The 11,349-nt window shown below is 51.2% G+C and overlaps 1 protein-coding gene across 1 annotated transcript; it reads left to right on the top strand.

The window, feature by feature from the left end:
* The first annotated feature begins 483 nt into the window (after positions 1–483).
* Positions 484–11,123, top strand: LOC724334 (ras-interacting protein RIP3). Its single transcript, XM_006569199.3, has 3 exons — positions 484–530; positions 947–1,113; positions 8,417–11,123. The coding sequence occupies exons 1-3, from the start codon at positions 484–486 to the stop codon at positions 10,918–10,920; spliced, it is 2,718 nt and encodes a 905-aa protein (XP_006569262.2). The 3' UTR covers positions 10,921–11,123.
* Positions 11,124–11,349: the final 226 nt, after the last annotated feature.

Below are 11,349 nucleotides of genomic sequence, written 5' to 3'. Positions count from 1 at the left end.
ACCCTCCTTCCCACCCCTAATGCTCGCTACGTCTTTTCACTGTCTTCTCTCCTTTCCTTCCTCCCTCCCTCTCTCTCTCTCTCCCTCCGTCCGCTTCACGTGACGCGAATCAACCGGAACGCAAGGATAGTACGGAATCGGCGAGACAGGAGGAAAGAGTTTTTTCTTCCTTCTTTTTCCCCCCCAACCCGAGGGGAGAGAAGGAAATTTTCAATTTTCCCGCGAGTGAACATCGAAGTACTGGAGAAAGATTCGCGAAGAGAAGCTCGGTATATAATATAATACTTGGAATCGGATCGTGATCTTGCGTATCGTGATCTATCATCGAAGAAGGAAGTTTCGAGTGTTTCTCGAAAGAAGAGGAGGAAGAGGAAGAGGAGGAAGCACGAGGAGAAGAAGAGGAGGGGGGGCCTGTGGACAAGGTCAAGGGCCGCCCTTGCCTCCCGTCCCGAGGGGAACCTCGAATCCACTCGAAGCCGATCTATGCCGGGACGCGTATCGGGCGATCCGGCGAGGGTGGTGACAGTGTTGTTGGATGGGGAGAAGGGGAGGAGGAGGAAGAAGAAGAACACGAGGAAGAGAAGAGGAGGAGGAAGGGCAGTTTCGTCGTCGGAGCAGTGAAAGTTTCGAGCAGTCGGCCAACCTCTCTGCCCTCCTCGATCATCCTCCGGGATCGGGATCGGATCGATTCTCGATCGAATCATCGGTGTACATCACGGACATCGCGGATTTTGTGCTCGTTCGAGATACGCAAAGGAGGGGGGGGGGGGGATAAAAGTACCGTCTCTCCCTTTCTCTCTTTTATTTTCTTTCCATTTTTTCTCTCCTTCTCTTCCCACTTCTTTGTTGTTCCGTTCAAAAATCGTCCATCGTTTTCTCTGTCTGTCTGTCTGTCTGTCTGTCTCTCGCCCCCTTTTTCCTCGGTGCTAAGCCGTGACAGGTGAAGTCCTCGTACAAGTGATCTTGATATACACCTTCGTTTTCTTCGAGGAGAGGAACCGGAAGAAGAAGGACTACCAAAAAGACAAGTGTCTCGTTCTGAAGTGAATAGATTTGTGAGGGAAGGTCCTGAGGACATCAACAATTCCACTCTGGATACCACGCTGCTCATATGTAATTATCCCATTATTATATTTCTCTCTCGTCAAATCCCTCCTCCCCTCGATCGCTGGATTTTTATCTTTATAATCGAAAGATTAATAAGAGGATCCAGCCATCGAGCGAAGGAAGGGTTTAAAAGTATTGCAAATACTCGAGGAAAAAAAGAAATCGAATTTGGCGCGCGATAAATTCGACAGATTCGATAGATTCGAAGGAGAAACGGGAACGAAACGTCGTTGCATTTTTATGAATCGATTCCTGCTCAGAATTTCTTGTACCACATACGTCACTCGAGTTACCACGCTTTCTAACGATAGAACCCGTGTCTCGTATTCACGATCCAACTTGCGAATTCCGGCCGACTTTTTTTCTCCTTTTTTCTCTCTCGAGCTCCCTCCCTCCCTCTCTCTCTCTCTTATGTATTTTAACGACCTCGTGGCGAGGTTGTTATCATCCTCGATCGACGATGTTAAATTTTAACTCGCTAACTCTTAATTCGTGGTGTATATATATATATATATATATATATATATATCGTGAAGGAAGGTCAGGTCTACTTGTTTGAATGGACTGGAATTCTTCCGGAACAGTGTTGAGGAAGAATTCTTTAGAGAGTGCTACCGATGCGACCCAGTAAGAAGTCGAAGACACTAGAAATTGAGAAATCGAGGAAACACGGCGTAAAAAAAGATTATATCTGGCGAATTTATCGGATAATAAACCGTCCGATACGCCTGTTTTGAAGAGCGTAAGAGAGAGAGAGAAGAAAAATTGGTATTTTACGTAACGCGGATAGTGGAAATTGTATTTATATAATTTATAGGAAATTTGAATCGGTGTATGGAAATCTTACCGAATTGTGATACGCGAAAAGATAAAAAAAAAAAAGAACGTATTTATTATAATCGATTGGAGATTTAACAGGCACGAATCTTGGCTCGCGTGAAAAAAATCAATATCCAACGAGGAACGATTGGATTAAGAAAAGAAAAAAAAATCGAAAAAAATTTTACGCGCAAACAAATATCGTGATTGAGGAAATTGACAATTGAAAATATCGTTATCCTTCGATTCGTTTCGAGAGGCCGTTCGCAACGTGTCAGTGGGACCTGGCACTAAAACCTAACAGTTAGTAACGGGTACTGGTAACCGTGTCATAAAGGAGGATCCTCCGCAGCATGAAAGCATTTCGGTATTTCGGACCGCGTGTATCCAATATATATATATATTTATATATATCAACGTACGAAATTTTCTCGTAAAAATTTGACATCTTTCTTTCCTCGAAATCTCTTCTTTTTTACCCACCTAACTATTATTCTTACTACTTTCTATAATTAGAATTGTGTGTTCAAAATTTCTGGAAAGATTCGAACGTTAAAAATTAGAACCGAGAGAGGGATTGCAATGATACAATGAAATTGCGCCATCGTCGTGTATATTTATATGGGTTGGGAAATTGTGTTTTCGCGGCGAGCGAAACGACAGTTAAAGTTAACCGTTGAATAATAATAACGAGGGTAAAACCGTTTCTGGAAGATATTTATTTTACGAGATATCTTTGTTCACGATCTTGGTTGGCGATCTTGGTGCCGCAATCGCCTAGCCTCGAGTGTGTGTGTGTGTGTGTGTGTGTGTGCCGTTTCCACCAGCGTGCGCCCGTCTCTCCTTCTTTCGAGAAACGACAAATCATAAGCCCCGTGTCCGGGCGATCCATCCGTTCGAACGAATAAATTCTACTTTTGTCGTGTTTGCCTCTCTCTCTCTCTCTCTCTCGTCTTTCCCCGTTCGCGTTGTAAATTTACGATCGTAACCGATCGCCTCGTTTTACTCGTCTCCTCTTCCCCCCCGAGAAAACCAATTATACTGCACTGTTACTGCACCTCTTTATTCGAAAACAACGTCCTTGTCCTTGACCGAGACCACGAAATTTCGAATCCCTCGTCGCGCAATTTCCATCGAGCGTCGAACGCGTACCTTACCCACACATCGTACGATATATATATATTTATACACGTATATACACGTACGCGTTTATTACACGCGCAAAAAAAGCTAGATATCGGCGAGCAACGCGAGCGTCTCTCTCTCTCTCCATCTTTCTTTCTCTCTCTCTCTCGTTGGTTCTTTGACATTTAGAGAAGGCGACACGGCTATTAAGGTATTCGGATATCGAGGAGCGAAGAAGAGGGACGAAGTAGGAATAAGGAAGATTATATACGCGGAGACGAAAGAGAGAGAGAGAGACGGAGGCTGGCGAGGTGAAATTTCTCCCGAGTGACTTCCTTTAGCTTCAGCGGACGGCCTCGAGTGGGAGGGGAGAGGAGTAGGAGAGATGGGGGGATCGACGTGTTGGCGTGAGGTTGTAGACATCTCGCGAGGCGGTTCGTTGCTCCACGATGCCAATCCACGATTGGCTCGAGCGTGCAGTGTCAGTGTCACGAGCATTCGGTTCGATTTCTCGCCGGTGTGCTCGTATTTCGGCCAATTACGAGCACGGTCGGTCGGTCGGCCAACATATTCCCGGGAAAATTCGTCACGCTCGAGTAAATTGGACAGATTCGACCTAGGTCAATGCTCCAATATTGCATATTGGTCGCGTTTTCAGCAAGTGTATTATATATATATATATATACACCTTCTCCTTCTTTTTCTTCTTCTTTTCTCTCTCTCTCTCTCTTCGAGAGTAAACATCTCGTCGAGCCTTCTCCTACTCCTCCTCGAGTTCGAGATATATATATATATATATATATATATATATTTCGTCCCGTATCCGATCGAATCGTTCCAAGTTTACGAAGGGAGGCTCGATCCTCTTCTTCCTCAACCTTTTAATATTTTTTTTCCCCCTTAATCTTCTCTCGACGAAACTTTCGATGCGCGCGCATTCTGCACTGGATCTTCCGGGAACGGAGAGAATCGAGGACGAAGAAAGAGGAAGCGGCTGTGAAATTGTAAGCAAGACCCGGTAGGAAAAGACGTCACGTCACGGGGAGGCTGTTTTTACGGAGGACCAAACCGAGTGAAGGAAGAAGAAAGAGAGAGATGTGGGGAGAGCCTGGATACGATTCCAAGACGGGGCGAGAGAGAGAGAGGGAGATAGAATTACGGAGGCAGAAAGGGAATGCCTGTGGAGGGATAAGGAAGGAGAGAGGAACGAGAAGGAAGAGAGAATAACAGAGTGGTGGGGTATTCCCCGGTGGTAGCGGCGTGGCTCGAGAGTAGGTCAGTGTACCACATTAACCGGTATTCCAAAGCCGGGCTAACGGAGGGAGGGAGGGAGGGGGGAGGAGAGGAGTGGGGGGCGGGCTTCCGACTCGTCAGTTCCGCAAGCGATCTATAGATATACCTCGGCCAAGAGACTCGCGTCCACGGTCGCGTCCCTCTCGTGCTCGCCTCGCTTTGTTCATCGCCGGTGGATCTCTCGCTAAGAGTACCGCTACTCTTTCTCCTCCTCCTCCTCCTCCTCCTCCCTCTCGATCGATTCCACATCTGCATCGATCCCTTCGATTCGATTAACCGCGAATTCGAATCGCGCGTCAATCGGCGGGGAGGGGGGTAGGGATTCGAATTTATATCTCGCTCGTAATCTCGCCGAGATTACAACGAGAGATCGATTTTTTTCTTTTTTTCCTTTTTTCTTTCTTTCTTTCTTCTCTCACCGCGGACGTTCGCCTCGATTTTATTCCCTCCTCTCCCTCGTCTTCTTTTAACCTTTACCTTAATAGTCGGCGCACTTTCTCCGTTGGCAGCACCTCCGGTGCCAGGTTCCCTCGCGTACGCGCTTCGTACGCGCCTCTACGAGGCTACGACGCATTTCGATGTCGACATTGAGGCGAATACCGGAGCGGCGCAGTTCGCTCGGAACTTCGGCGAGGGGGGGGGGGGGGCAATTTCTCTCGCGGCAGATAAGCATCCTCTTCGCTCGCCTCGCGGTCAAGCGATTTTTTTTCTTAGATTTAATTTTCTTTCGGATATCAAAATTTTCATCGTACAAAAATTATATTTGACGAATATTGAGAAGTGATTCGAAGAGGTATTTTTGCACGGAGGAATGCGAAGCGCTACGGGGGAAGGCGTTACGCTTTTGCCGGCGTTCAAGTCTTCGATTTCCACGCGAGCGTGGAATTTCCGTTCCAAGAGGGATTTTTTCTTTTTTTTTATTTATCACGAGACTCGAGTGCAATTCTCGAACGAAAGTAATCTCGCTCTTGTCGCCTGTTTACTTATCCAAAATACTTCGTCCAAATAACCCACATTAACCCGAGCTTAATCGCTCCATAGCTAATGAAGGTTCTAAATATAACCCCGTTCCAATATGTACCGCTACGATAGATAACACCCTCATTTCAACCCGTTTATCTCCGCCGCTCGGAAACGCGATTAAACGCGAAAGTCGACGAAACGCATTCCTCGCTAATACGATCTAAATGGCCGATCTCCTTCCTTGAAAAATATCATCATTTCTTCCCTCAAAAATATATTTATCCTCGATGTTTTGTACCCGATAAAAAAGCGAAATAGCAAGAAAGAAAAGGGAAGGAAAGGGAAGAGTCTCGATCCGAAAAATCGCGAATTCCACGATTCTACTCGAGATGGTCTCGGCGCGTGCGTGCAACGAGTACGAGCGTGGCTCGTTTCTCGCCAATGTGGGTCACCGTGATGGGGAACCGCGATTCGCACGCGCCATTTTTCGTAACGAAAAGGAAAGCCATGGCTCGCGCGCCTAGCAAAATCCGACTGGTTTTGCGTAGGCCACCTCTCCGTACGAGCGCAACACTCGTAACGGTGCTTCGACCTACTTCCGTTTCCCCTTGTACGCCGTGTACACCGCGCCACGCTCGGATATAGTTTACCCATCAGTGAACCACAGTGGGCCCGGGACAAGTGCGAGCGCTCGAAGAAACGATAAACAATAACCCCTCCTCCCTTCCCCTTCAGGTGATTATTAAAAATTCAAAATTCAAAATTCCCTTTGAAATTTGTGTAACGCGGTTGCATTTGGAAAAAAGTAAATTGGATTTGAAGGGGTTGGGGAGAGGAGCGATCGAGGAGGCGATGGACGATCCGATCCGATCCGATCGTCCGTGTGCGAAAAGTGTGCCAGCGCGGGGACCAATGGCTCGCACGCGCCATTTTTCGCAACGAAAAGGAAAGCCATCCGGACAAAATCTAGCCGATTTGCGTAGGCTTCGACCCGTGCACCGGGCTGTAACGGTGCTCCGGCCTACTTCGGGCCCCCACTATAACGCGAGCGCGGTATAGTTTCGGCGTATAGTCACGAGCGGTCGCGGATGCGGCTCCTTTTTCGTTTCGAAAACGCGCGCCAATTATTCGCTCGATCGGGATCGGTAAAGAGAATCCCTTCCTTCCCTTTTTTTCTCTGATTCTTCGTACGAGGTAATTCGATTTTTCTCTTCGTATTCGAAATTATCGGAATAATAATTATCGAATAGAATTATCTCCTCGATATCCTCCTCAGTGATATATATATATATATATATATATATATATATATAAAATTTGAAACACGCGCGTTCCAAAGCGAAGTCGAGACGTTATCTTCGGTAAATCGATAAAGGCGAATCGGTCGGATACCCGGTGATCCCATTGATAAGTAGCTCACTGAGACATTGTCGTAGGCTCGAAAAAGTGGGACCGTTGTTCCTCCCCCTTCCTTCTGATCGATCCGCGGAGCGGTCGAGGAGTGGGGGAGTCCACGCCATTGGAGTAACGGTACCCACGGCGAACACGTCACGGCAGCTCCCCCCCCCCCTCCCCGTGTCCCTCGGTCCCGCGAGCGGGGACCTCCAACGCTCGTCTACCAGCGCTCGTCCGCAATCGACAAGGACGGGGTTCTAACCGACGACAAGGACGGATACGGCGTGCTCTCCTCGAGCCGCGAGGAGGGGAGGGAAGGGGCTCCCGTACGTGTACGCGTACGTGTACGTGCCCGACCATTTGCATGATTCCCATGACGTGATCCTACGGCCACGCGGATGTGTCAATCGAGGAGTATCGGGGAAGAGAGAGAGATCGCGAGCCGATATCGAATGGAAATAAAGAATCGGGATAAAGGCTCGATTCGTCGCGTTCTTATTCCTTTTCCTAGGATTCTTCTAAATCTAGGGATCTCTAGGATTTTTCGACCCGATCTCTTTCTCTTCTTCTTTTCTTCGAGCTTCGTATTTTTTTGCCTAGGATTCTTAAATCTAGGGATCTCTAGGATTTTCGATCTCTTTCTCTTCGAGCCTCGTCTAGGATTCTTAAATCTAGGGATCTCTAGGATTTTCGATCTCTTTTTCTTCGAGTTTCGTCTAGGATTCTTAAATCTAGGAATCTCTAGCATTTTTGATCTCTTTTTCTTCGTCTTTTTGCCTAGGATTCTTAAATCTAGGGATCTCTAGCATTTTCGATTCCATCTCTTTTGACTGGTTATTTTATTTTCGTTGTATTTTTTCGCACAAACGTTTCTTTCTTCCTCCTCCTTTTTTTCTTCGAGTTTTTTCTTCGAGTTTTTTTTTCTAGGATTCTTGAATCTAGGGATCTCTAGGATTTTCGATTCCATCTCTTTTGATTGACTATTTTATTTTCGTTGTATTTTTTTGAACGAACGTTTCTTTCTTCCTCCTCCTTTTTTCCTAGGATTCTTAAATCTAGGGATCTCTAGGATTTTCGACTCGATCTCTTTCGGCTTCTTTTTCTTCGAGCTTCGTCTAAGATTCTTAAATCTAGGGATCTCTAAGATTTTCGATTCCATCTCTTTCGACTTTTTTTTCTTCGAGCTTTGTCTTTTCCTAGGATTCTTAAACTTTGGAAATCTCTAGGATTTTCGATTCGATCTCATTATTGTTCCGATTATTTTATTTTTTCGAACGAATTTTTATCATTTCTCTCCCCCCTTTTTCGATACTTTTCGCTAGCGACGATCGTTCGAATAAATATATTTTTAAACGCGGCAATTTGGTTGGTCGAGTGTACCGAGCCGTGGCTGGCTAGCGTGCCACTAACCTAGTTAACAGGAGCAAGTCTTTCTTCTCGAGAGAAGTGGTATCTGCCTACTTAACTTCGCGATACACACGCTCCTCGTGCGCACACACACACGCGCGCGCGCGCGCGCGTATTTTACATCGCGTACCCGGCACGCGTTGTTATTAACCCGTTAAAAAAAAGAAAAAAGAAAACGTATCCTATCCTCGAGGAACAATCCTCGAAACAACAACCCGCTCGACTCGACTCGACTCGACTCGACTCGACTAATCGAAGAAAAGGGAAAGGGAAGTTGTTCGAAAAAAATGAAAATTGTCTGTTTCAGGTCCCCGCGGCGCCGTTGGCGGTTGCACCACCCCCGGCAGTAGAGTGGATCCCTGGTGGAATCCTGGTTCCCTCTTCCCCTCGACCCCTGGACCCCCAAGGATCGACGAGGGGGCACCGGACAACAACGCTGGTAGCGGCGCCTTCCAGTTCTGTTCGCCCGCGACCCGTAACGCCACCACCAGCCCGCCCCACCAACCACGCCACCACCACCACCCCCATCACCACCCCCATCACCAGTCGACCGCGTCCACGTGCAGGAACGCGTCCACGCCGTACGGCATCCCCCCCAACTTGCCTCCTTCGTGCTCCACGCAGGGCCTCGGCCGCGCGGACACCGATGCCGTAGCCTCGCCCTCCACCGTCTACGGCATCGCCTCGTCACCGCCTCAACCATCCTCGTCGTCGTCCTCCTCATCATCCTCGTCATCGTCCTCGTCGTCGTCTTCGGCCGGCAATCTAATCCTCTCCGCGCTCCTCGCCACCACCGCCTCCACCTCGGAGGCCCAGCACCAGAACGAGACCGAGAACGCGCCCGACCCATTGAACGGAATCCTGTCGTCCCTGAACGTCCGGATCAAGACGGAGGAGTATCCGGGCAAGGCACGAGCGGAGGAACGAAGGGCGGGGAGCAGCGTCTCGACGTCGCCGCCCTCCTCGTCGTCCACCTTCAACGCCACCCTCCTCACCTCCTTGCTCTCCACCACCTCCCCCTCCCCACCCAGGACCTCGTCCGCCCAGCGCCCCCGGAACGACACCCCCGAGGACCCGCCCCCCCTCCTCCTCCCCCCCAGACCCTCCTGCGCCAAGCACGTCGAGTACCCCCCCTCCACCGATCAGGACCACCACCAACGTCACCGCCACCATCACCACCACCATCATCAACAACAGCAACAGCAACAAAGGACAGGGAAGGTCGTCGTCGAAGGGACGTCGAGGAGGAAGCTAGACTACCCCCTCGCGGTCGTCGACCAATCGGGGGAGGTTGTGGACGAGGGGGAGGAGGCGCTAGCGTACCCGGGGCTCGTCGTATCCCCGGCCGGGCGGGGGAAGCGGGCGCCGTCGCCGTCGACGGCGGCGGCCGATCGCGGCGGCCCGTTGCCCAACAACGACGCGGTGTCGCCGCCGACCGTCCAGCTGATCGAGATGAAGTACGAGACCCAGTCGGGGCCGCCCGCGGCGCCCCCCCACCTCACCTCGTCCGGGGTCGAGCCGCCGCACAGCAGCCAGGGGACGGGGATCGTGGTCGGCGGTTCGCCGGCCGAGGTGGTCGGGGTCGACAGTCTGCTGCTGTCCCCGTGGGGCGCCACGGGGCCCGACTTCCTCGAGCCGCCCGACGTGAAGCAAACGGCGGCCGGCTTGCAAGACGCTTGGGACACCCTGCTCCTGGGCTCCTCGGTCGGGGTTGCCTCCGCCCAATCGTTGGCCGAGTTGAAACCCCTCCCCCCCTTCACCGGGTACACCGGTCATCTGAGCATCAACGGGATACCGGGCCATCATTATCACACCATAGCCTCCTCCGCGCAGAGGCCCTCCTTGCCCTCCTCCTCGCCCACCTCATCCTCCAATCAGGAGTACTACGAGCCACCGGTCGTGTCCTCGAGCACCCCTTGCCCTCAGGGTAGTAGCCAGAAGCAGCAGCAGCAGCAGCAACAGCAACAGCAGCAGCATCAACAGCAGCAGCAGCAGCAGCAACAGCAGCAGCATCATCAGCATCAGCATCATCAGCAACAGTTGCCGCAATCGTCGCAGCCGGTCGACTACGACATCGAGGACATAGCGGAGATAATAGGGTCGGCGATAGCCGATACGACGGTGCCGGGCGGCGGGAACGGGCCGGGGTCGGAGCACGACCCGGAGGCGTCGAGGGATTGGATCGACATTGCCGACTGGATCGACACCGCGTGCTCGCCGAAGGCGCAGGAGACCACCTCGCCGAGCCCCTATTCGCAGATATACGGGACAGCGACACCCTCGGCGCAGGCGCAGCAGCACGGGTCCACGCTGCAAAGCCTGTTGACGCACGGCTACGCGCCGTTGATCAACGCGAGACTGCAGTCGGCGAACGCGGCGCTGCAGAACACGTCGTGCGGCGAGACGCCGTCCTCGACCAGCCCGTACCCGCCCGTCAGCCCGCCCGGCAGGGTGTCCACCTCGTGCAGCCCCGACCACCTGTTGCACTCCTCCTTCGCGGCCCCCTCCCACCCCAGGAAGAGGTCGAGGCCGGCACCCGCCTCCCAGAACCCGTCCAAGAAGAGCCCGGCAACGGGGGCGACGGCGCTGCCCTACGGGACCGAGTCGGGGTTGATCGGGGGCAAAGAGAAACCCGTGCACAGATGCACCATCTGCAACAGGGGCTTCCTCAACAAGAGCAACATCAAGGTGCATCTGAGAACGCACACGGGCGAGAAACCGTTCAGGTGCGAGGTGTGCGGCAAGGCGTTCAGGCAGAAGGCACACTTGATAAAGCACCAACAAATTCACAAGAGGATCGGCAGGGATTAGAAGGAATCGTCCTCTTCGGCGCCTCTTCTCTCTTCGTCTTCCTCCCCGCCCCCCCCCCCCACTCCTCCTTCTCCTAACGCACCGATCCTCGACTAGGATCGAGTTTACTTCGTCCCGGGATCTGGGGGAATTTTACGTCGATACGGATGCTGTCGAGCAGCTCCGTCGGTAAGAAAGGAAGAAAGGGAGAAGAAAAGAAGTGGTAAAAACGCCGAGGGCCGAGACGAACGATGTGTTTGTGCGATTGTGTATAGTATAGATACCGAGGAGCGGTGGTGGTGCGATATGGAAAGGGAACGAAGAGAATCTCGTGGAAATGGGTAAAGAGAAGCCTTCCGTGTTTTGGACCTCGACGAACGCGCGTATTCGGCCGACGTGATGTGGATGGACAGTGTACGAAGACGACGGAGGTGAAGTGAGATGATCTCT

This window comes from Apis mellifera, linkage group LG10, assembly GCF_003254395.2.
Source record: "Apis mellifera strain DH4 linkage group LG10, Amel_HAv3.1, whole genome shotgun sequence".
In the NCBI taxonomy this organism is placed as follows: Eukaryota; Metazoa; Arthropoda; class Insecta; order Hymenoptera; family Apidae; genus Apis; species Apis mellifera.
The sequence above is the reverse complement of the archived record's forward strand: the minus strand, read 5'-3'. Positions and strand labels throughout refer to the sequence as shown.